At 32.7% G+C, this 24231-nt stretch overlaps 2 protein-coding genes across 3 annotated transcripts; one reads left to right on the forward strand and one right to left on the reverse strand.

Annotated features, from left to right (window-relative positions):
* The first annotated feature begins 592 nt into the window (after positions 1-592).
* On the forward strand, positions 593-4974 carry LOC129291174 (jasmonoyl--L-amino acid synthetase JAR4-like). 2 transcript variants are annotated; one of them, XM_054928406.1, is made up of 5 exons: positions 593-697; positions 2161-2479; positions 2560-2661; positions 2879-3678; positions 4359-4974. In XM_054928406.1, the coding sequence occupies exons 2-5, from the start codon at positions 2187-2189 to the stop codon at positions 4898-4900; spliced, it is 1737 nt and encodes a 578-aa protein (XP_054784381.1). In that variant the 5' UTR covers positions 593-697; positions 2161-2186; the 3' UTR covers positions 4901-4974. The 2 variants fall into 2 exon arrangements, with proteins under 2 accessions (XP_054784381.1, XP_054784382.1); XM_054928407.1 differs by lacking the exon at positions 593-697 and adding an exon at positions 747-948.
* Positions 4975-17284: 12310 nt separating this feature from the next.
* LOC129291598 (jasmonoyl--L-amino acid synthetase JAR4-like) lies at positions 17285-19616 on the reverse strand. The gene is made up of 4 exons (XM_054929055.1): positions 19256-19616; positions 19071-19172; positions 18148-18959; positions 17285-18054 (listed from the first exon to the last, which is right to left on the reverse strand). Exons 1-4 carry the CDS (start codon positions 19552-19554, stop codon positions 17513-17515), a joined length of 1755 nt encoding a protein of 584 aa, XP_054785030.1. The 5' UTR covers positions 19555-19616; the 3' UTR covers positions 17285-17512.
* Between the last annotated feature and the right edge of the window lie 4615 nt (positions 19617-24231).

Below are 24231 nucleotides of genomic sequence, written 5' to 3' on the forward strand. Positions count from 1 at the left end.
TAGGGATATAAGCAATGGCGGTGCCTCATGTAAATGAAGGTGGGCAAATGCCTTTATTTGAAAAAAATTACATATAATAAGTATTTAATTTTAATTATTTTACCCCTTTTTTTATATATTTTGCAACCCTTTTTTAATATTTTAAATATTAAATTTATTTTCATTCTTTCTTTAAATTTCAATCCAAAATATTCAACTTTTAAACTCAAAATATATCAATATAATAAATCTATATAATTGATTTTCCAATTATTAAATTATTTTAAATTATTAATTTTTTTGAGAGGAAATTACTTCTCTAAATCCTGGGTTCGCTGCTCAATATGAGGAGTGAATAGAATTGGCAAGACTGTAGCAAAAATACGTAGTAAGAGGACTGAATTTGTGCTAAAACTCAGGCCTCACTAATTGATCAGAATGTAAATTAGTTAAAAATGTTTTATCGGATCGATCAGAAGAAGATAAAGAACAGACGGCGCACTAATGTAATTTCAACCAAAATGCAGGGGCAAAATCGTCGATTTGACGTTAGGCAAGTGGACGGCGTTCGGTAATGGCCCTATATAATCAGATGCGATCCCGGTGGAGAATCATAGTCCCCGCCTTCCTGTTCTTCCTCAACGCACACCCCAGTAGTGGGAAGTCAGAGACAGACCGTTTTACGAAGACTCTCTCTCTCTCAAGGGCCCAAAAACAAGTAAGCAACTTTCATTTCACGTCTCTTTGAGCTGAGAAGGTCGTGTACAGCTTCGTCTTTCACCCCCCGTTTCTTCTCCCTCTCTCACTCGTAGCTTCTTGAGATCCCGCGTTTATTTCTTTTCCTTCATTCTATCTGTTTGCTGCCTCCTTAAAAGTACCTCTCCTTTTTCTGTCTCTTCTCTCTCTCTGACTGAGGAAGCTTCATTTTGTCGCCCATACCTGAAATACACCAGGATATCGTTGTCTGGGGTATTGTATTTCAATTCTCATGTTTCTGACTTTCGATTTTCTTTCATTTTTTCTTATCTTGAAAGATTCTAGTTTGCTTCGGTTTGCTCTTGAGAAGTTCTTTACGCAGTCCTGGTGGTTATCGTCGTCGTTTCTGTTGAAATTGAAGCAAACCCAGATGAATTCTGCTGCCTTTTCTTGTGTTTTGTATCAACTTTACTGTGAACCAAACAGGGCATGATTCCGTTGACTTTTTCTTTCTTTTCTTTTTTCTTTGTTTTTTAAACAGAATTTTCTCAAGCAACTGGAGAAGTCCTTGTTCTTCTATTCCGAGTTCTCTCTGTTCTCTATCTAAACCAATACTGCTAATTATCTCTAAATAGGCCTTGATTTGCTATCTCAAAATCTCATCTTTATAGATTACTTTCTGTCGTCGTCTTCTTTTCTTACGGACCACTTTTTTTTTTTTTGCCCTTTTTTACATCTTGCTTTTTTGTGTCTCTACAGTTTGCTTAGTCATTAAATTTGATCACTGTGCTCTATTTCCTGTCAATTCTCACTCTTATTGTAGAAATTCATCGGTTCGATATAATTTCAAAGAATTGGCTCCTCCCTCCTTCTGTGTGTGTGTGAAAGTTGTGTTGACTTTCCTGACTTTCGTCAAAGCAAGAAGAAACGAAACTATCAAAACTGGGTGATGTTATCTAATTTTTTTTTTGGATCATCCTCCTCTGGGTTTGTCTGAATTCTTACTTCATCACCTTCTAGGCTTCTGAATTGGTTTTTTCCCTTTCGCTCTCTATTCCTGTGGGCTGCAATTTTTTTTTCCCCTTCTCTTTGCTCCTTTCAGAGGTTCATTGTACACGTAGAATGTTAATTTCTCTTCGTTCTTGCAGAGTTAAAAATGGACCTCTGTTTTCTGGAGTACTACTCATCTTGGTCCATTAGCGAGGAAAAATGGGCGGCAAGAAAAAGTTAAAAAAAAAAATATCCACAAATGAATCTAACTGTTTGGCTGTTTGGTTTTTATCCTGCTTTTATCTTTTCTGATGCAATGTATGTTTAATATGTTTTGGCTTTTTCTGCCATCACTCTCAATATACTTTGACTTTTTCCCCACTTCACTCTTTCCTATTCGGACTTTTATTTGACGAGTCTGAACGAAACAAGAAAAATAATTGTTCGGTTCATTGTCTATTTAACTCTGATTGCTTTCTTTGCTTTCTGATATAGCGGCGCTTGAAGGTGTGTGAATAAAAATGTTGGAAAAGGTGGAAGAATTCAACATGGACAAAGTGATTGACGAGTTTGAGGAACTCACCAAGGATGCTGAAAGGGTTCAGAGGGAGACGCTTAGAAGGATCTTGGAAGACAATGCTTCAGCTGAATACTTGCAGAATCTCGGTCTTCATGGAAGAACCGATCCTGAGAGTTTCAAGGCTCACGTCCCTCTGGTTACCCACAAGGAATTGGAGCCTTATATCATCAGAATCATTGAGGGCGATGCCTCTTCCATTCTCACTGGAAAGCCAATCACAACAATGTCTTTAAGGTCAGGCTCCCCCCCCCCCCCCCCCCAAACCATTTCAACGGCTATTAGTTGAGTAGAATCTTATAGAGACGCTCTTGCAGTTCTGGAACTACACAGGGGAAGCCAAAGTACGTACCCTGGAACGATGAATTATTTGAAACCACAATGCAGATATATCGGACCTCTTTTGCCTTTAGGAACAGGTATTCAAGTTTATTTTTCCCTGTGGCTTCATTTGTTTAGTATGAAAATATTTTCAAGAGAGGATTTTCTTGCAACAATTGTTTAATAGAAAAAGTTTCTGCTTCCTTGACTTCCATAGTTGCTGCGAAGGTTGGACAAAATACTTTTTCTTCTCTTGTTGCTTCTCTTCACAAAGCTTTTCCTGGGAGCTGTATCTGACATAATCTTATTACGCAGAGAGTTCCCAATAAAAAATGGTAAAGCCTTGAGCTTTATATATAGCAGCAAGCAGTTCAAAACAAAAGGTGGTCTGGCGGCTGGAACTGCCACAACCAATGTGTTCCGAAATGCGCAGTATAAACATGCAATGAAGGCACTTCAGTCCCAATGTTGCAGCCCAGATGAAGTAATATTTGGTCCAGATTTTCATCAATCATTGTACTGCCATCTGTTGTGTGGCTTACTTTTCCGTGAGGAGGTCCAGCTGGTGTCTTCTACATTTGCACATAGCATTGTCCATGCATTTAGAACCTTTGAGCAAGTTTGGGAAGAGCTCTGCAGTGACATCAGAGAAGGGGTCCTCACAAGCAGAGTCACCGTTCCATCCATTCGAATGGCCATGTCTAAACTTCTTAACCCAAACCCGGAGTTAGCTAACCTGATTGGAAAGAAATGTATGGGACTGAGCAACTGGTATGGGCTAATACCGGAGCTTTTTCCCAATACTAAGTACATCTATGGGATCATGACCGGGTCAATGGAGCCTTATTTGGAAAAGTTGAAGCACTATGCTGGGGATTTGCCTTTATTGACTGCTGACTATGGGTCTTCTGAAGGATGGATTGCAGCAAATGTGAACCCAAAACTACCCCCTGAATTGGCCACTTATGCGGTGCTTCCTCATATTGGTTACTTTGAGTTCATCCCTCTCACTGAGCTGGAGCAAACCAATTTCCTCGGTGTTGATCCTCAACTGGTGGGCCTGACTGAGGTGAAGGTTGGTGAGGAATATGAGATTGTTATCACCAATCCAGCAGGTACTGAATTTTTCTCTAGCTATTTATTTCTTTTAGGTGTTAAATCAGGATACGCATTACATGCTTCATTGATGTTGTAATGAATTAATTAATTATTTAAGAATTTGACCTGGAAAATGAAACTCCTTCACATATTCTTTTAGAAAAGTGGCCTGCTGGGATTTTATCTAATTTTCTTTCTTCTATTTTGTCTGTTCCCTATGGGTCGAAAGAAGTGGGTGATGCTCATATTTATTACATGCCCTTCATGGGACCTACTGGGCTTGTTTTTCTCTTGCTGTCTACCTAATCAGATGAATATCACACATAGCATAGTCTTGCAAGGCAGGTGTTTGTTAGTTATTGGCCACTAATATTGGATTCGCACGTGCTCTGTCTTATGCAATGAGATTTTGTACCTTGATCTTATCTTCTTGTCATTTGAGCTTTTCACTTTCAGCATGGTTCAAGCCATTTTTGAACTCATTCTTTAGGCTTTAATTGCAGAAAAGGCACGCTTACAGGATCCTTACTTATTCGTACTTGATATATTTTTTGCAAACTTTCTGGACATATAAGCTGAGTAATTTTACCAAACATGGCAGAGCAAGATTGTGCTGATGACTTGTATTATCCATATATTGGAAGTATAGCTAGTCAATATTGGTCATTATTCTTACAACTTCTGAGACAATGTACAGGTCTGTATCGGTATCGGCTTGGGGACGTGGTCAAGGTCATGGGGTTCCATAACTCAACCCCAGAGCTCAAGTTTGTTCGTCGTAGCAGCCTTCTGCTTACGATTAACATTGACAAGAACACTGAGAAAGATCTGCAGTTGGCTGTAGAGGCAGCAGCCAAACTAGTAGCAGGAGACAAACTGGAAGTTATTGACTACACAAGCCATGTGGATTTATCCACTGAGCCAGGGCACTATGTGATCTTCTGGGAGATCAATGGTGAAGCTAGTGAAGAACTACTTAGTGAATGCTGCAACTGTCTGGACAGGTCTTTCGTTGATGCAGGCTACACCAGCTCTCGCAAGGTTAACTGCATTGGGGCCCTCGAACTCCGAGTTGTCAGGAGGGGAACATTCCAAAAGATATTAGACCACTTCCTAGGATTAGGAGCTGCTGTCAGCCAATACAAGACACCAAGGTGTGTAGGCCCCACGCATGGCAAAGTGTTGCAAATCTTGAGTGAGAATGTTGTGAAGAGCTATCTCAGTACTGCTTTCAATTGATGAAATCACTGTAGAAAAAAATATTGCAATTTGCAAAACTTTCTTAATCTATCAAATCCCACAACTATCTTCAACCTTTTGTCTCGGGACAAAATTTAGGTGCAGTTCTTATAGTAATTGCCATCAGCTTTCCCAGTAAAAATACGCCATCTAGATATTCTTCATCGTTTAAACATTACATGTGGCCATATATATTCAAAAGAGAAGTCATAACAAATGTCCAAAGAACTGTATGAGTCTTGTCCAGAAGCTTTTCGCCATATCCATTTCTCTTTGCTCTGCTTCAAGTCTCTGTCTTTGTGTCAATGGCGTCGTATGCTACAGATATCCGACAACAGATTCCTTCTTGCCGCCCTTATCATCTCTGTTTCTCCCTCTGCAAATGCCAACTATTATTATAAATTATGGGAGACCATTTTGGATAGAAATCCACATGTAATGTTGGTGACGAGAAATTAATGTTGGATCTCTATCCATAACTGTCTGATATGAGGTGAAATACTGGAATATAATATGAATATCGATCTAGTTGTCTCTGAACATACTGAAAAAGAACCCAACAAGTTGGATAGAATAATTCTAGGTAGATTTCCATTTACAAGCAATGAGTAGATTCATTTAATTAATAGTGGCAATATGCGTGTACTCATGAATCATAACTAACCTGTGCTTTTTATCATTGAAAAACCAGGTCAGGCTTCTAGTTAAAAAAAATGTCGGGTTAAATTCACACGTGGGATAATGATGTAAAAACCACCATGTAAACAGCTCAAAAGCCAAAGGAAATATTAAGTACATAATATTAAAGCTGAAGGGCATAAGGGTGACTTAAAATAAACGATTCAAGCAAGCAATCATTTAGTCAGAAACAACTAACAAGTCAAACAATCAAGAAAGCAATCATATTCTTGGAGAGAGAGATAAAAATGAATTAAATTGAAGGATATGGTGCTAAAAGAAGAGGTTGAATAAACAAATGATTGCCAAGTTTTTCCAACTTGCTGCAGAGAGTGGAAGACAAAAAGCAAGGGACAAAGCTAACTTAGCCGAAGTACTAGAAAAATACTGCTTGCGCGTGCCTAGCTATCCTTTTAATTGTGCTCAACGCTCCTAGGACTAACGATGAACCATTCATAGTAACACACGGCAAACGACTAGAACAAAAGACAAATAAGCTTTCACCATCGTGATTCTTCTGCGTAGCTATCCGCTTTGACGTGTGTGCGTGTGTGTGAGAGAGAGAGAAGAACTGCGATTAGAAGGCCAATTAAAAATTCCAAAGCAGTCAAGTGGATGTTACAATGAGCTAGTGTGTGTAGGAGTGGTTGCGTTGTAGTAGACTCTAGAACGGAACAAGTCCTCATCTGCAAAAGTGATGCCTTCATTATTGTTTCCAAGGTGAAAGTTCAGAGGGACAGGCCAATTTATGGCTCTTCTGTTGGCTAAGGCAAAAAAGTTTGAATCTATTAGAAGTTCGAGTTTTGTGGATAAGGGTAAACTTTGTCAATGAAGAATCTCCATACTTTCGCTAGATCTTCCGTGTACTTTCATGAAAACTTCTTTTTCGAATATAGGATTAATAAATAATACTCTGAGAAAATCACATATAAAAAGATATGATAATAAATTTTTACTATAAGAATTAATAACAAACTCCAAAAAAAATTTCATATTTTTATTTTAATAATAATTTATTTTATATTAATCTTTATTTATAGATAAATTTTTCATCAGGTCCTTGAACGTTCCTACTTGCTGGTACTTTTACCATATCAATCATATGAAGGTAAAGACTTACGATGAAAGAGAAAAAATATTGCTTATTCCCCCCCCCCCCCCAAAAAGAATCCTTCTTTTTGCTATAAAAAAAACTCTTGTTTAATTTTTGGTTAACCATAATATTTCCTGCAAATATTGGAAAATTTTTTTGCATAAAAGATGATAACATAATAAAAAATATTACATAATTACTCAAAAAAAGATTACATGAGGTTTCTCGTATTGAGCATATATCTTTTCCTTTCATCTTCAAATATTGAAATTGAAAAATACTCATTGAACGATAATTCACTTTTATTTAACTACTACTTTTGTGAATTACAATATAATATATTTTTTAAAAGTTTTACTTGATTCAAAATATAAGATATTAGATAATTTTTATAATTATTTTTTTAATTATACCCCTACTTTAGTTATTACTTATTTTAAAAAAATGATGGATTAAAATTTTAATTATCTTATCAAAGCATTTATATAGGATATTTAATGAGGGTAAAATATAAAATATGTGAATTTTTTTAAGAAATTAATATTTTAACTAATAATTTTTATAAAATGTGAATTAGTTAATAATGCATTATATTTTAGTCTGGAAGGAGTATGTTAGATTGTTTAAGTTTCTATTTTTTGATTGATTTAAAAATCAAATTTTACATTTGATTTTTCTTAATTTCCAGTTGTTAGAAAATGTAGGATTGAATTTTTTTAAAAAATAATAAGAATAATTTTAGATGGAAATTCTAATAACGCACTGTGCAAATTTTACCCATTGACTTTTTCAAATTTCCAGTTGTTAGAAAATGGAGGATTGAATTTGTTAAAAAATAAAATAAAATAATTTTAGATGAAAGGTAAATGTCCAAATTTGGCTCTCAATTATTTTTTTAAGAGTATTGGATAGCATCTAATATTCTCCGTTAATTTTAATTTAACAAACATTAACTTTTCATGTGGGCCCCATAAATTTTTGATTGAAATGACATGTGACACTCCGCCTCAACAAATAAAGATACTAATCTAGGTATTAACTATTTTTTAAAGAATACTAGGTAGCTTTTACTATAAAAAATAGACCATCCATTACATTCCCATCAATTTTGACCAAATGTCATTTTTTTTGAACTTATGATACCCACAACGCGTCAATATCTTCAGTCTTCTTACGTTTATTCTCAATCCCAACTCAAAAAGAAGAGGCTCAAGGAGTACTTATACAAAAACATTCACAAGGATAATGCCAATAAAAAAAAAAGAAGAAGAAGAAGAGAAGGTTTTGTTTAAATCTTTATAGCAATTCAAGCGAAATAGCAATTTGAATTACAATGCTATTACGTATGGGAGAAGCTTGATTCAATAGCTTCATTTTTTATAAAAATAATTCATGGCTAAATCAAACTTGAATCAAGCTTCTCCCAAGAGTAAAAGCACTGTAATTCAAATTTTATCGAGTTGAGATTGAGAATGAAAGAAAAAAAATTGAAGAAATTGACATGTTGTGGGTCATATAAATTTAAAAATAAATGACATTTGGTCAAAGTTGACAGGAAGGTTTTAGACAGTCCGTTTTTTAAAGTTGGTAATTTTCTTTGCACCATCCAATAGTGGTAACTACCCAATGCTCTTCGAAAAATAATTCAGGATTAAATTTGCACTTTTACCCATCCTAAAGTGGATTGTCGTGTGTCATTTTTAGTCAAATTTTATAGGCCCAACTTAACATTCATCAAGTGAAATTAACAGTGGGCACTAAATGCTCCATTTGTAAAAATTAAAAAAATTATTTTATACCACCTCATAGTATAAGCCATCTAATGTTTTTAAAAAAATAGTTGGTGATCAAATTTTTATCTTTACCCTTGATGAAAGTTCTAATAACATATTGTAGATAAATGAAAACATGTCCTATGCCATGGGGCCGTGAAAAATGAAAGAGACATCTTAATTAAAAAGATTGCATAGCTGAAAATAATGATATATGTATTTATTTATTTATTTATTGAATTCTACAATACTCAAGACATGTACTTATATTTTTTATTATTAAACAAATGGTTTAATAAGCATTTTAGATCTTGAAGTGTTACGTAAAAAGCATTTTAAACTTTAAAATATTAAAATATGTAAAATGGATCATAAATTTTTAAATTCTTAGCAAATCACTCCTCACCGTAGCAAATCACTCCTCACCATTAACTTATATTTAACGCCATTATTATTCATCATTGTTATTCACTATGAGGCCCAGTCAAATACTGATGTGACAGTCTCTTACTGATATGTCATCTATTAAGAGTACTATAGACCTTAAATTATTGTGTGAGTAACTTCTTAGATCTTGAACTTTAAAATTCAAAGCAAATTACCTCCACTATTTATGTATAGAACATTAACTATTGTATAAATGAAATTAGCCTCAACATGGTCCGTCACGATGAACGACCCAAAATTTTGTGAAATGACTTTTTGGCCCTTTTTTTACAATGTTTTTAAATAATTGATATCTTATACTTCTATATACTCTATAACTTTGATTTAGTCTTATTTTGAATAATCTTTATTTATTTAATGGTGAAAACTGATGATCTCATTTAAAAAGAAATTTAAGTATCTTAGAATTTTAATTAACTGGTTAATTTGGGTTTGAAATTCGTAATGAAATTGTTGACTTTTGCAATCCATTGTCTATAAAATTCTCTAATATTTAAACATTTTTTTACATGGGATCTCAAGTTTTTACCATTAAATAAATAAATATTATTCAAAATAAAATTAAATCAGAGTTATAGAATATATAGAAGTATGGGATACCAATCGTTTGGAAAATATTGAAAAAAAAGAGGCAAAAAAGGTCATTTTACATAATTATGGTCCGTTTACCGAAGCTAAAGATGTGTTCACCACAGCAAATCACGCTGAGGCTATTTTGGTCCATATAATAGTTAACATTTTATACATAAATCATAGGGTAATTTGTTTAGGGTGCCTACTCATACAATAGTTTAGTATCTACGGTACTCATTAACCAATTAATGACACATTAAAGGAATTACCACATCAACATTTGACTAACGCACATTAACAAATTAACGACGTTAAGTATAAGTTAATGGTGGGGGTTAATTTGCTATGAGTTTAGAAGTTTAATGCCTATTTTACATATTTTAGGAGTTCAAAGTCCATTATACTTTTTGTGTAATATTTCAGGGTCCGAAATGCTTATTAACTCTAAACAAATTACCAATTGTATCCTTATAAATAGTCAAATAAATATTGGAAAATAAAGCAGATAATAAATGAACTGGCAAGTTTGACTTGAAATGAATTTCACTAGCTAAATGATAATCAACAATGATTTAGTACTACAGATGCGCTTCATTTTTAAAAAATCTCTTAATTTCAAAGCATTCATTGTATTGTTTGTTAGTTTCATCACTTACTTAAAAGAAACATTTATAAATTGCTAGTTGCAATCTAATTCTACAAAGACCTGATGGATTATTTGCTCAATGCGATCTTAACCCAATATTTAAAGCCAATTGATCTGTCATATTCCCAGACAAACCAAAGGCAATTATTTGTAAAGGAAAAACCCTTCCAGATTCTGATGGTCATCCAACACATGCCAAACTCTGGAATCTCAGGAATTGTTAATCTGCTTTGTCCTATTGGATGGCGCATCTAAACTTAAAACGACCAAGACTTTGAGAAACTCCCAGCATTCGCATGCGGAGATTACAGAAGATGACAAGAACTTATGAGAAAGAAGAATCAGGTTTCCCCATATGGGACTGTGGGAGTCCATTATATGATTCTTATGAATTGGTGTCTCTCACTCATCTGATAGAGAGACACATGATGGCTTTACCATCTCCTGGAGGATCAAGGCTGATCAACAGAGAGTTTTGTGATGCAGCGGATTTGAGATCTTCAGGGAAGGCTGGAGGTTCTTCCGTGGCGAATAGAGTCGGTGGGTTTTTGGTGAATTGGGTGTGGAAGAGGAAGAGGAAGAAGGAAAAGCACAGGAAAGTGAGAACCGGGTTTTCTGGGATCTGTGACACGATTGCTTGGTGGAAGAAATAGGAAGGAATGATGCAACTCTTTCTCATTTTTCATTTCGGATCTATTATATCTTGTGTTTTGTTGTGGTTTGTTACTTAGTGTATTACTGTTTATTGAAGCACAATCACTGTTTGTAGCTATCGAGCTTCTATGTAAGCACCAAAAGCGATGGTACGTCCGAAATGGATTAAGGTTTGATTAGCATGTAACTGTAAACATCCCACAGGGTACTGATTCCATCTTGCTCCATCTTCTCTAAGAATAGGATATAACGGTATGCGAATGTTTGGGAATAGGAAAGCAGTCGATTTCTCGGAAGCAATTTTGAGAGATTTAAGTGGGTTGATTTTTTTTTTTTTTTTCCAAGGCAAAAGTTTCGATAATTGAATAGCTCACTAAAGATATTGTTGTTTATGGGTCAAAGAATTGTTACAGTATTACTTACATATCATTTGTTAATAAAGTCTTTATATTAACAGCGAGATTTGAACAGATGATCTTATAAATTATAAATTAAATTTTTATTAACTGAATTAATTTTTATTGGTCGACTCTTGAATCTTTGTACAAGAGTGAGCTTCCAGTCTGGAAGTCGCTATCAGTAAATTGTGGGAGGCAATTTCCGTTACTATCTCCTTAGTCCTTTTTGTGTGAATGACGTTAACTAAATGGGCTGGTGACAGCCCAAGACACTTCGACAAATGTCCAAGTGTAGTTGACTCGGGTTACATATTGGCCCTCAATGAAGGAGAGAGAAAAGAGCCCATAATTTTGTCCACGATATAATCTATGGAAAGCCCCTAACAGTGATGAGTTTAAGAATGACAATAACATCTAAGATTTTACCAAACAAAAACAATTAAGGACCAAATTATCCTGTTCACTGTCGTTTACATCACATCCAACATTTAGATGATTAATAAAATGGGGTGGACTCTAATAATTGTAATTCTACAATAATTTATTTCATCTTTTATTTAAATCGAATCAATTATATTAATAAATTAGCCTTTATGGTTGCTTGTCACTGTTAAATTATGATGAGAGTGAGTGATTGAGTGAATGGGACTGCTTTGTTTAGATTTAAATTTGGTAACTATAAACATTGAATGTCTATATCATTTAAGTTGTTGAAATTCAGATCAATTGTTTAAATAAACTTATCTATTTATTAATCTCAAATAAAATACAAATTTATAATTATTGATTTAAATTTTAACTATTTAAATGTTACATGTTGCTTGTATCAAGTACATTCAGTGAATAAAATTCACTTTATTCTGACTTCTAGCCATTACGCCTAACCCAATAACAATACAGTTCTATAGTGTTCACTGCACTGGATAATGCTCGCCACTCCCTAGCCAATGAAATTAGAACATCAGTGAAAGAGACTTGGGCTTTAAACAGCCCATTAAGTAGAACATCATCCATTAAAAGATAAGGGACATTGTCACCCCGTCCTTTTGGGTTTAAAATTGAAAAAATCATTAAAAAATTACTTTAAAGTCCCTCACAATCTATTTAAATGCTAGAAGATCTATTGATAATTTGGTGAAGCAAAATAAAAACTAAAAGTGTTGTCATTTTTATTTGCAAAATTGTTAGTAAACCTTCTGATATTTAAATGGACTGTTGGGGACTTGGGAATAATTCCCCCAAAAATCATACTAGCTGCCTGCTCATGTAGTCACATGTATGATAGCTAGGGGTGTAATTTTGCATAAATTGGATCAAGCATTCATCATGAGATTCAATATATGACCAAGCTAGAATAGATAATCATCCCTTCCTGCTTTAAAAGCTTTATCTTCTCACGTAACGATCCGAAACCTGACAAATGTATATAGTTGACCACCCTTTTGAAATTAAATTAGATTAAAACTGCAGCCACTCTTTGAATAATATACCCCCACTATCAATCATCATGTGCATGTTATTGGTTGAACCATTTCAAAGCATTAAAAAGGATAACACACTGAATGCGTCCCCTTTTTCCCCTTTTGTTTTTCTCGTGCTTTGATACTCTCTTCAAAATAAACATCATGTTGATGTCAGGTCATTTCAAGATCTCATGAATGATGTATCCTTGGATATATTCAATTCCACGATTTCTGAAACCCCATCTATCACGCATCAACTGCCATTTGTTTGTTTTTCATAACATTTTTTTTTGTGTTCAAACTTTCTTCCTAATCATATCGCATACTGCTTTAATTTTCCAATCAACGTGAATCGGGAAGCAGATCACATTGGAGCCTCAACCAGGTCAACGTTCGCGCCTCGTTTGCAAGCTGAGCCACGCGGATACAGTAACAGTGCCAAGTGTTAATTTCTTGGCTTGCATTAGAACTTTAATTTCCTCTCGTGTGTAGATCACAAGAGGAAAATGAAAGTATAAAAACAACATAAATATCTTATAACTGCAATCGACGACTGCATAGAATTATACATTGGTACGTGACTTCTCTGCTTATCTGTCTTATTCATGTATACGCACGCACGCACACCATACACATGCACGCAGTTACAAAATGAACCTCTTTATATCACAGAGTTGCATCACAGGCATGCATTCCCTTAGGCTATAAGCAGAGCATATTTTAAGTATTCACAAAATTCTCTCATGCTTCTCCATGCAAAAGTCCTTTTCATTTAAGCGTGCACAAAATTTGCAACTGTAGCTAGGTTTTACCACTTGATCATGAGACTTATATTTGCTCCATTATACCCGCATCTCTCATTGAGGAATTTTCAATATCTACCAACACAACGAAAGATGCCTTTTTCCCTGCACATTTAGTATCCAGGGTTTATCCCATATCAAGCTAATGAGGAACATTGCACGACCTTTTTGGGTAGCTAACCTTGACATCGAGTTTTAACGTTACATTCTAGGGCTTGAACCTTAAATCATTGGTTAGGTTGAAACATGAAATAAAGATAACGGATAAGCAGTGTATTGGTGTTCCTCCCCTTTCATCACTCTTTTCCTTCCTTTTGAATTGATGTGATAGTACATGAAAGATGTATTGTAGTGTATAACAATGATTCACTCACAATGTTTATCCTTATCCAAAGATAGACAGAGGAATTTGGCTTCAATGCTCATCAAGTAGTGCTCTGCTCACTTGATGAACAATCTAGGCTGTCTAGATTTTTAATCTCGACAGCCTAGATTTTAACATTTTATATTTATAATTTTATAAAAAAATTAGAAAATTTTAATAAATTTATTTTATTATCAATTTAAACAATACATATTTTATTTAGATGATCTAATGTAATATAAATTTTTTTTATAATTTTTATAAATTGACTATCCAAATGTATTCTAAGCAGTTTGAATTTAAAAATTTTAAGTTGTAATATTTTTTAAGTTTTTTAAAGTTTCAGTTTGGAGATTATCTTTATTTTTATTTTTTAATATTATATTTACTAAAATAAAAATTCTAAAAAAGTTTATTGTTAAATTCAAATAGTTCAAAATATATCTGGATAATTAATTTATAAAAATTATAAAAAATTAATATTAAATTAAATCTGTATTTTCCATATTAATGATAAGATAGGTTTGTTAAAATATTATAATTTTTATAATAAATATAAAATAAAAATCTTAAAATAAAATCTTAAAATTTGGACCGTACGAAGTTAGCACCAAAACCGGACTCCAAACAGAGCGTATAAAAGATTCAAACCAGTGTTTTCAGAACCGGATCGGACATTGAACCGGAAAAGTCAGCGGTTCAGGGTTCGCATGGTTCAACCGGTTGGACCATTCGTAATAATTAAATTAAAAAAAATTATATATGTATATAATAATTTAAATATAAGAAATACATATGAAATTGCTATTTAACTTAAAAAACTTAAATATTTTAAGTTTATCACGACTTAACAAGCTATATGATACACTATAATATCAAATAATTAAAAAAATTAGTCATTTTTTAAAAAAATTTGATAAAAAATAAAAAAAGTTTTTTTTGAACAGTCCGGTTTTTGAAAACTGGATCCGGTTCCCGGTCCGACCGCCGGTTCAACCCGGCTCAACTCTGAAAACGATTTTTTCCTTTGAACCAGACCGAAAACCAGACCGATCGACGGTCCGACCGGCCGGTCCAGTCCGATTTTCAAAACAGTAATTCAAACTCGATTGCTGAACTTGCGGAAGAACCCATATTGAGCATTGAATCTCTTTCATTTTAGAAATAATGAATGTATGACTTGTGCTAGCAACAGTGCAAGGTAGCCCACCACTATTGTAACAACCACTTAACGCACTCTTGGAATCGTGCAACTTTTCAAGTTTGGTGTCTTAAAATTGTGAGTAGGGAAATGAAATCAGATATAAAATTATCTAATTAATTTATTTAGTATGTTAGAATTGTTTTTTTTTGAAGGAATCTGATTCCATCAAAATTGATGGAATTTAATTTTATTATAAAAGCCCTGAAATTGATAAACTAAATATAAAATTGACTTATATATCATTAAAAAAAATAAAATAAAGAGTATTTTAAGTTTTAAAAGTATAATCTTTATTTTTTAATTGCTAAGCTTTTTATCAAATAAAATAAAATAAAGGTTGTTTTAATTTTTTTATTCTAAATATATATACTTATTAAAATTATATCATGATTTTATTTTTATATTAATATATTTTTAAAACTCAATTTAATTTTACTTTTGATTTTAATTCTATTAAAAATTCTTTTATTATATCAAACGGGCCCGCACTGTTTGCCTTGTAATCACAATTCAACTATAGCACGCGCAGACAGCATATTAGTCCTACTCCTTTGGCAGAGGCCTAAGCCAGTTGCGTCGCTGATTTTTGTCTTCCACTCTCTGCAACGATATGGAAAGCCCAGCAGTAATCAAGTGCATCGTGACCTGCGAGAGTTGGAGTCCATTGCCAATAGCTACTCCCTTCGTCTGTGCATATAAGATTTTTTATAACTAAATTTGACATATTAATAAAAGTGTATTATTTAGATCAAATCACATAAAATTACAATAATTTTTTATTTTACCTTTAATAATGTCACAATTAATAGCATAATAATAATGAACAAAGCACACAATTAATATCTTACCTATTTTTTAAAATAAAGATAAAATTATTTAATTATTTAAAAATATCATGCCCCCTTATATTTAGAGATAAAATAAATTTTTAAAAAATATCTTATATATAAAAATAAAGAGAGTACATTACATGAGAAAGATACTCAAGAAACAAGAAATGAATCTTGAATGAAAAACTCTACTTTGATAGATATTCTGTGCTATGACTCTCTTCAAGAATAAAATTATACTCCCTTCGTATTTTTATTATTAGAAAAACTATCACATTTGACTTGCATATTTTTATAAGAAAAATCATCAATTTTAATAATCATTTATTACATATTTCTTAAATCACTCCTCATAATTTACATTAATAAAAAATAATTAATGTATAATTTTGTTAATTAACATAGGAAATTTTGGTCATTTTTTATTTTCAGACATAATTATTATAATTAAGTGATTTTTTTAAATGGTGTGACGTAGTTTTTTTTTATATATAAAAATGAAGGGAGTATGTTATTATTTATTAATTATTTTAAAATCTCTAAATGTGAGTGGATTTAAATTAATGTGAGAATTCATATATTACATAGAGTTACAAATAATATATTCTTCTAATTTTATTTATAAGTCACTTCTAACATATTTCACAAAAATTGAGAAAAACATTAAAACCCATTATCTTTGTCTTACAATTTAACAAGTTCTTAAATTTGTTCTTATTAAATATATATATTTTAAAAACATATTTTTTCTCTTCAACATTTAATGAAAAGTTGAAAAAAATTATGTCAAAAATTTAATAAGATGACTTATAAATAGGAGAAAAAAATATTATCTCTATTCTATATAAACAGGAGTATAGGGAGTATATAAATATGGAAGGATTAAAAAAAATAAAACTTTAAAGCATTGAATTAGTTAGTTATACTATCTTTCGGCTACCATTGATGTTCTAATTTTATTTCAAAATTATAGCTACCTTAAAATTTTAATAAAATATTAATATTAATTTTTTTATATCATTTTACCTTTTACCATTGAAAATAAAAATAGGTATAGGTAAATAGTTCTACAGTATGGCTAGATTTTAGATATTTTAATATTGGAATATTCTATTTAAATACCATTAAATTTATTATAGCCAAGGCTATCTAATAATTTTCTTCATTGGTGTACATTCTTAAATGATAATTATTAGCAAATGGAGTTAATACTTATTTTCTCATATGCTTTTTGAGGAGTTCGTAATTCAAATGTTAGTATTGTAATATAATTATCCCAAGTGTGAATTTAACGCGAGACATTTTTAACTTTCAAAAGACTGACTTATTTAATAAAATATTAATATATAGCCCGTTTAATTAAGATTCATAGAAACACATACCGCCACATAATTAAATGAGTCTACAGATTGTGTGTGAATGGATTTCTACTCTCAATGATAAACCGTTTCCTGTAATAATTTGCATTTGCAGAGATGAAAAGAAAAACAGAGTTGAAGAGAGTGGCAGGAACGAATCTGCTCTGGGATAACCGTTACAATACCAAACCATAAGCACAGACAAACGTGAGGTGTAAACAAGAAGGAATACCTTAGAGACAAAAGGTTCAACAAAGTGGCACGATTTGATGAACAAAACTAAGGAAGCTTTTCAAATTGCTTTATTTCCCATAGACCACAGCACTTCATCAATTGAAAGCGGAACTGAGATAGCTCCTCACAACATCCTCACTCAAGATTTGCAACACTTTACTGTGTGAAGCAGCCACACACCTTGGGGTCTTGTACTGGCTAGCAGCAGCTCCTAATCCTAGGAAGTGCTCTAGAATCTTCTGGAATGTTCCACTCCTGACAACCCGGAGTTCGAGGGGCCCAATGCAGCTGGTTTTGCGAGAGCTAATGTAGCCTGCGTCCACAAAAGACTTGTCCAGACAGTTGCAACACTCACCAAGTAGCTCTTCACTTGCTTCCCCATTCATCTCCCAGAAGATCACATAGTGCCCTGGTTCAGTGGATGAGTCAACATGGCTCGTGTAGTCAACGACTTCCAAGTTCTCTGCTGCTACTAGTTTCGCTGCTGCCTCTACAGCTAACTGCAGATCATTCTCGGTGTTCTTGTCAATGTTAATCGTTAGCAGAAGGCTGCTACGACGAACAAACTTGAGCTCTGGGGTCGAGTTATGGAACCCCATGACCTTGAACACATCCCCCAGCCTATACCGATACAGACCTGTAAATTGCTCATGAAGTTGTAAGAACAACAGCCAGTGCTATTGACTAGCCATGTATACATACAATAACATATCATCTATATCTCTCCTACCTGCTGGGTTGGTGGTAACGATCTCATACTCTTCACCAACCTTCACCTCAGTCAAGCCCACTGTATGAGGATCAACACGATGGAAATTGGGCCCACAATTGGTTTGCTCCAACTCACTGAGAGGGATGAATTCAAAATAACCAAGATGAGGAAGCACGGCATAAGTGGCCAATTCAGGGGGCAGTTTTGGGTTCACATTCGCAGCAATACATCCTTCAGAGGCTCCATAGTCAGCAGTCACCAAAGGAAGCTCCCTAGCATAATGCTTCAACTTCTTCACATAAGGCTCCATGGACCCTGTCATGATCCCATGAATGTACTTAATGTTGGGGAAGAGCTCTGGTATTAACCCGTACCAGTTGTTCAGTCCCATGCATTTCTTTTCAATCAGGTTAGCTAACTCCGGATTTGGTTTGAGAAGTTTGGACATGGCCGTTCGAATGGATGGAACTGTGATTTTGCCTGTGAGGACCCCTTCTCGGATATCAGTGCAGAGCTCTTCCCAGACTTGTTCAAAGGTTCTAAATGCGTGGACTATGCTGTGTGCAAATGTAGAAGACACCAGCTGAACTTCCTCACGGAAAATTAAGCCACACAGGAGGTGGCAGTACAAGGATTGATGAAAATCAGGACCGAATATTACTTCATCCGGGCTGCAACATTGGGACTGAAGTGCTTTCATCGTGCATTTGTACTTTTCGTGTCTGAACAAATTTGTTGTAGAAGTTCCAGCCGTGAGACCCCCTTTTGTTTTGAACTGCTTGCTGCTATATATAAAGCTCAACGCTTTCCCATTTTTTATTGGAAACTCTCTGCGTCAGAAGATTGTGTGTGTGACAACTTACAAGATTTGTGAAGAGGGGCAAGAACGGACATGGAAAATGTGATTCCCTGAGGTTAAGAGAAAAAAAAAATTAGAATACCTGTTCCTGAAGGCAAAAGAGGTCTGATTCATGTGCACAGAAGTTTCAAACAATTCGTCATTCCATGGTAAATATTTGGGCTTCCCCTGAGTAGTTCCAGAACTGCAAGAACATGTCTGTCAGATTCAACTCCACTAATGGCTGCTGAAATGGGAGTATAACCAAAATGAAACAAAAAGCCAGACCTTAAAGACACTGTTGTGATTGGCTTTCCAGTGAGAATGGAAGAGGCATCGCCATCAATGATTCTGATGATATAAGGCTCCAATTCCTTGTGGGTAACAAGAGGGACATGGGCCTTGAAACTCTCAGGATCGGTTCTTCCATGAAGACCCAGATTCTGCAAGTACTCAGCTGAAGCATTGTCTTCCAAGATCCTTCTAAGCGTCTCCCTCTGAACCCTTTCAGCATCCTTGGTGAGTTCCTCAAACTTGTCAATCACTTTGTCCATGTTGAATTCTTCCACTTTCTCCAACATTTTCATTCACACCTTCAAGTGCAGCTATATCAGAAAGCAAAGAAAAAGCGCTCTTTTATATAGACAATAAGCCAAACAATTGGCGTCTATGCTTAGTGCACTTCTTTATGCTAAGAAAGACTACTCGTTTTAAAATATCTTCGTTACTTTTTTTTTTAAGAAAAAAAATTTATCATAGCATAATTTAAAGAAAGGACACGTGGTGAGGAAGCCATAGGGATTTATTTGTACACAACAATTTATCTTTGTCAATTTGTTGTATGTTTTAAGCTCACAGCTGTAATGAACACTCCATATAAACACGCCTCGTCATATGATAGCATGAAAAGATGCAGAGATTCGGTCAAAAAATGAAGAGCTGCAGAGAAATTAGGGATTTATTGGGGCTAATTTGGTAAATGTAAATTATTTTAATAAAAACATTAATTGGTAAAAGGAAGAATATGAGCTAAGGATCCCTAAATAATTTAATATACAAGAAGGATTTCTAATTAGTAAACATTAACATTAACAAATTAATAAGTGAAATTATTATTTTAATAAGTACATAATTTGTCTAGGGTCCTTATCAAATATTAAAATTTTTCAGAGATCTTTCATTAATATTCTTTCTTGGCAAAAAAATGTTTTAGTATGTTTTTAACCAAGTTCAGTGTATGCTACTCAATCTGATAATTTAAAAAAGAGGTAATATTATATTGCTTGCTTGGTTGGCATGGTAGGGTAGTTAAAGTTATTCAAATAGATTAATTTAATTCTATGCAAGCATTTTTAGTCAAGAAAAGTAGAAAATTAGGTGTTAAACAAGGTGAATCTTTTCATTCTGCAAATGAAAGGATCAAAATAAGTTTAGTAAAATCCTTCAAGCGCCATTCCATAGTTTGATTTCTTGATGTGTGTATGGAGAGTATGGTTTGAAAGAAAATAACCTCTTAAATAACACTTATATTCTTTAATAAATTAGTTTTATGATTGCGGAATGTGATGATACTTTAGGAAAATAAAAAAATTGATAAAGTAAAAGGATGAAATTAAGACTCAAAATATATTATCTTTTTTTCAAAAAAATCTATTAGATCAAATCAAAGAATCAAACAGTTGGTTTGATGGGATTTGAAAAAACGATATTTATCTTTCTTTTTTTTTTTTGTTTCCTTTTAACGTTTTTAAGAAAAGATTGTTAATGCTTAATACCTTTTCAAGAACAAAAAATGTCAAGAAGTCATGAAATTAAATTACTAATAAACGAGGGGTGAAAAAGAAGAGGACAGATAGAGAGTAATTGTGTGATTAAATGAAAGGCAGCATCTTCATCTCCCACCTTATTGTCTCAATGCGATGAATGATGATAGGTTATGTTTCTTAACTTTAGACTAAATTGTTTGTATATCTCTTGATGCTTTGTTCCCTTTTATATGCTAAAAAAAAAAAAAGGCAGACATTTTTATATGGCAATGCAAGTTGCGCGATGACGATATTAGTTATTTCAGCACTTGCTGACGTCATTAATACCGGTGACTAGCTCAAGCGTTGACCCAGAGACTTGCTCTCTCCCCTCTCTGCACGTCTCGGTTTTTATACAACATAAAAGTTTTTAAGAAATTTGGAATAATAAATAAAAAAAGACTTGAGAATGGGAAACCAAGATTAAAAATAAAAAAGACAGAAAAAGAGGTCTTTTATAAAACCATGGTGTATGTCTGGCACGAATAACAAATTATGTCAACATAAAAAAATTTTAAAAATAAATGGCAAAAATATTTTTTATTAAAATAGTATCCCAACAGCAAGGTTATTTCTATCGTTCACATTATGGTTTTCAAAAGATTGGACTTTTTTTTTTTTAAAGTATATTGATGCAATGAATGACACAAATACATTTTTATTAAAATGTTATCCGAACAGCAAGGTTTTTCATTATTCACGTGATGGTTTTCAAAAGATTTGACTCTTTTTAGGGACTTCCTACCAATCAATTTAGGAGATATTTTTAACAAAATTACACATACTAATTTCATTTATTAAATATAGTTTATAATCTTAATTTTTTTTATAAACTTTTAAAAATACCCTTCATTAATAATAGAAAGGGAGGAAATTAAATTTATTTAAGGAGTAAAATAATGATAATATTAGAATAATTAACATTAATGAAATCTTTTTTTAAATATTTTATATTCTGAGGCACTAAATCATATTATGAGATTTAGGGACTATATATATATATATATATATATTGGAATATGATTCAGGGACTACTATGTTGATACAAGGGACCTTCCCATGTTCGATAAAAGCAAGCTATTTGGCTTTTTTTAAGAGAACTATTATAGGTGTGGGTGTTTTTGGCTTGAGTGATTCGGCGCATATTTCAAAGCTTCCCCTTAAGTTTGGATCAGGAGTACCAATATAAGTACCTCTCTCTCTCTCTCTCTCTCACACACACATATAATGAAAGAAAATAAAACTGGAAAACGTTTTCCTGATCATACGGCATTAGAAATGTAAATGGAATCATTCAATTTTAACCCAGTAAAAAATCAGGATATGTAAGACTCTTTATATCAAATATATATATATATACACACACACACATATACGCATGCCCTGCTTACTACAATGTGCAGGTTATTGGGTTATCAATTTATAACGTAATCTTATACGATATGTTTTCTTCGTGTATGTCTTTTTTTTTTTTAATGACCCAACTAGTTCTAATATGAGGCTCAGCCCAAAATTTAATTCCTTGTTTCCGAGCCCAACCATGGAAAACGACATGGCGAAACTGGACAATTAAGGATCACATAAGATTATTAATCACAATCAAAAACCTTGAATTATTGATGTCCCAATAATGAATCATGGTCCTTGATAACTTAGAATTAAAACATATATGAGTTTATAAAATTGACTTGAGTACTAAAATTATTATTATAAGTTGAGAATATTGTTAATTTCGATTGGAAAAAACTAAGATCCATACTTAAGAATATGATTAACAATATATAGTCTCAACCCTCAATAGTAATTTCAATAATTCTAATTTATAATAGTAATTTCAATAGTCCAACTATAACACTTGGGATCTTGATTTTTTTAATTGAGATTGATAATAGTTTCAATCCATGATAGTAATTTCAATTGTATCTTTTTCTTTTTATCTTCCAAGTGATTTAATTACCTGCATATTGACAAGCATAAAAATTGACTTCATATTTAAAAGTGATTTTGGTAAATTTTAAAGTAACCATTGTATATTTACAATTACTTTTATAAAGTTTCATAAGTGAATTTTAATTTCATACTAAGAAACAACATATCCTAAGTATGAATCTTAGTTTTTTTAACTAAAATTAACAATAGTCCCAACTCATTATAGTAATTTTAGTAGTGTTTTTTTTACATTTACTTGAGGGAAATTATGTAAATTCATAAATATTTTTAATGTCAAGCAAGGACAATGGTCCATTATTAAAATTTTAATAATTTAGAGTCCCTAATTATAATCAATGGTCTTATAGAATCTTTAATTGTTATTTCTCTAAAAAAATATTTTCTTGTGTTTGAGAAAAAAAAAGCCAACTAATTCTTCTTATAAAAATATATATTTGACAGAACTCTTAAAAGAGAAGTCTTTGCTCGATCTGTGGATATTGATCAACAAAGATGTTGAATCCTTGTGATTATAGGTGGAAATAGGCTAGGTTAAGTTAAATTTTAACCAAATAGGCCTGAGCCTATATGGTAAATTAGATGATTGAGCTTGACTTGATATTTATATAAAACTTTTTTCACAATTCAAGCCCGAGACTATCTAAAGCTTAGCCTCGTTTAAGAGCTTATTTAAAAGCTTACTTAAAAGCAAGCCTGGTAAATAATTTTACATTTTAATTTTAAATATCTCAAATATTTGGAAACTATTAATATAACATGTAATCTGATTTATCAATTATAATATATAATAATTAAAAGAATTTACCAACTACAATACTATATAATAACATAATAATATTAAAATTAATATATAAGTCCACTTTGATTGAAAATGTGAATAAAAAAAAAAAAGATTGATTAAAAATTAAATTGTGAAATTGATTGATGTGTGTGAGATATATTACATTGTGTGTGTATAAATAGGCTGACTTGTTATGCTTTATTTTGCAGACTAAAGGCAAATTTTGAAAAACTAGACCTTAAATAAGTCTAATTAAAGGCATGAATATGACTTGAACTTATTTTATAAATAGGTTAGTTAGATATGAAATAAGCCAGCGCATAGGCCCTTGATAAGGGTTTATTCTATTTTCATCTTTATTTATGATAGAGACGGATCGATATCAGGTACACATTGCTTAAACAGTTATCAAAAGACTGCAATGAATCTCTACGCATGGGGTTACGCAGCCCAAGTGATTACAAAGGAACTTGCTTGCTTAAGCATTAAGTTGATAATATATTTTATCAAAAAAAAAGTCGAAAATATAATAATAAACCAATAAGGTGATTAAAATTCCATGCACGTTCACATTCAACGAAAAATGAATAAGAGAGTTCAATTTCGCAGGCAGCGCCGCTCGAATCCAGTAAGGATTCTTGATCTTTACCCATAAATGAAGAGGCATTCGAGGTCATCAAAGCACCCCTTTTTTGGGGAACTTCTGATAATTATTCTAAGTAATTTCC

This window comes from Prosopis cineraria, unplaced genomic scaffold (assembly GCF_029017545.1).
Source record: "Prosopis cineraria cultivar Desert tree isolate PC_DT_omini unplaced genomic scaffold, ASM2901754v1 PC13, whole genome shotgun sequence".
In the NCBI taxonomy this organism is placed as follows: Eukaryota; Viridiplantae; Streptophyta; class Magnoliopsida; order Fabales; family Fabaceae; genus Prosopis; species Prosopis cineraria.

Coding starts and splice junctions, on each gene's coding strand:
- LOC129291174 (XM_054928406.1), top strand. CDS start 2,187: ATGTTGGAAAAGGTGGAAGAATTCAACATGGACAAAGTGATTGACGAG. Junction 2,480..2,559: donor ATCACAACAATGTCTTTAAG/GTCAGGCTCCCC, acceptor ACGCTCTTGCAG/TTCTGGAACTACACAGGGGA. Junction 2,662..2,878: donor TCTTTTGCCTTTAGGAACAG/GTATTCAAGTTT, acceptor CTTATTACGCAG/AGAGTTCCCAATAAAAAATG.
- LOC129291598 (XM_054929055.1), bottom strand. CDS start 19,554: ATGAAAATGTTGGAGAAAGTGGAAGAATTCAACATGGACAAAGTGATT. Junction 19,173..19,255: donor ATCACAACAGTGTCTTTAAG/GTCTGGCTTTTT, acceptor ATGTTCTTGCAG/TTCTGGAACTACTCAGGGGA. Junction 18,960..19,070: donor TCTTTTGCCTTCAGGAACAG/GTATTCTAATTT, acceptor CTTCTGACGCAG/AGAGTTTCCAATAAAAAATG.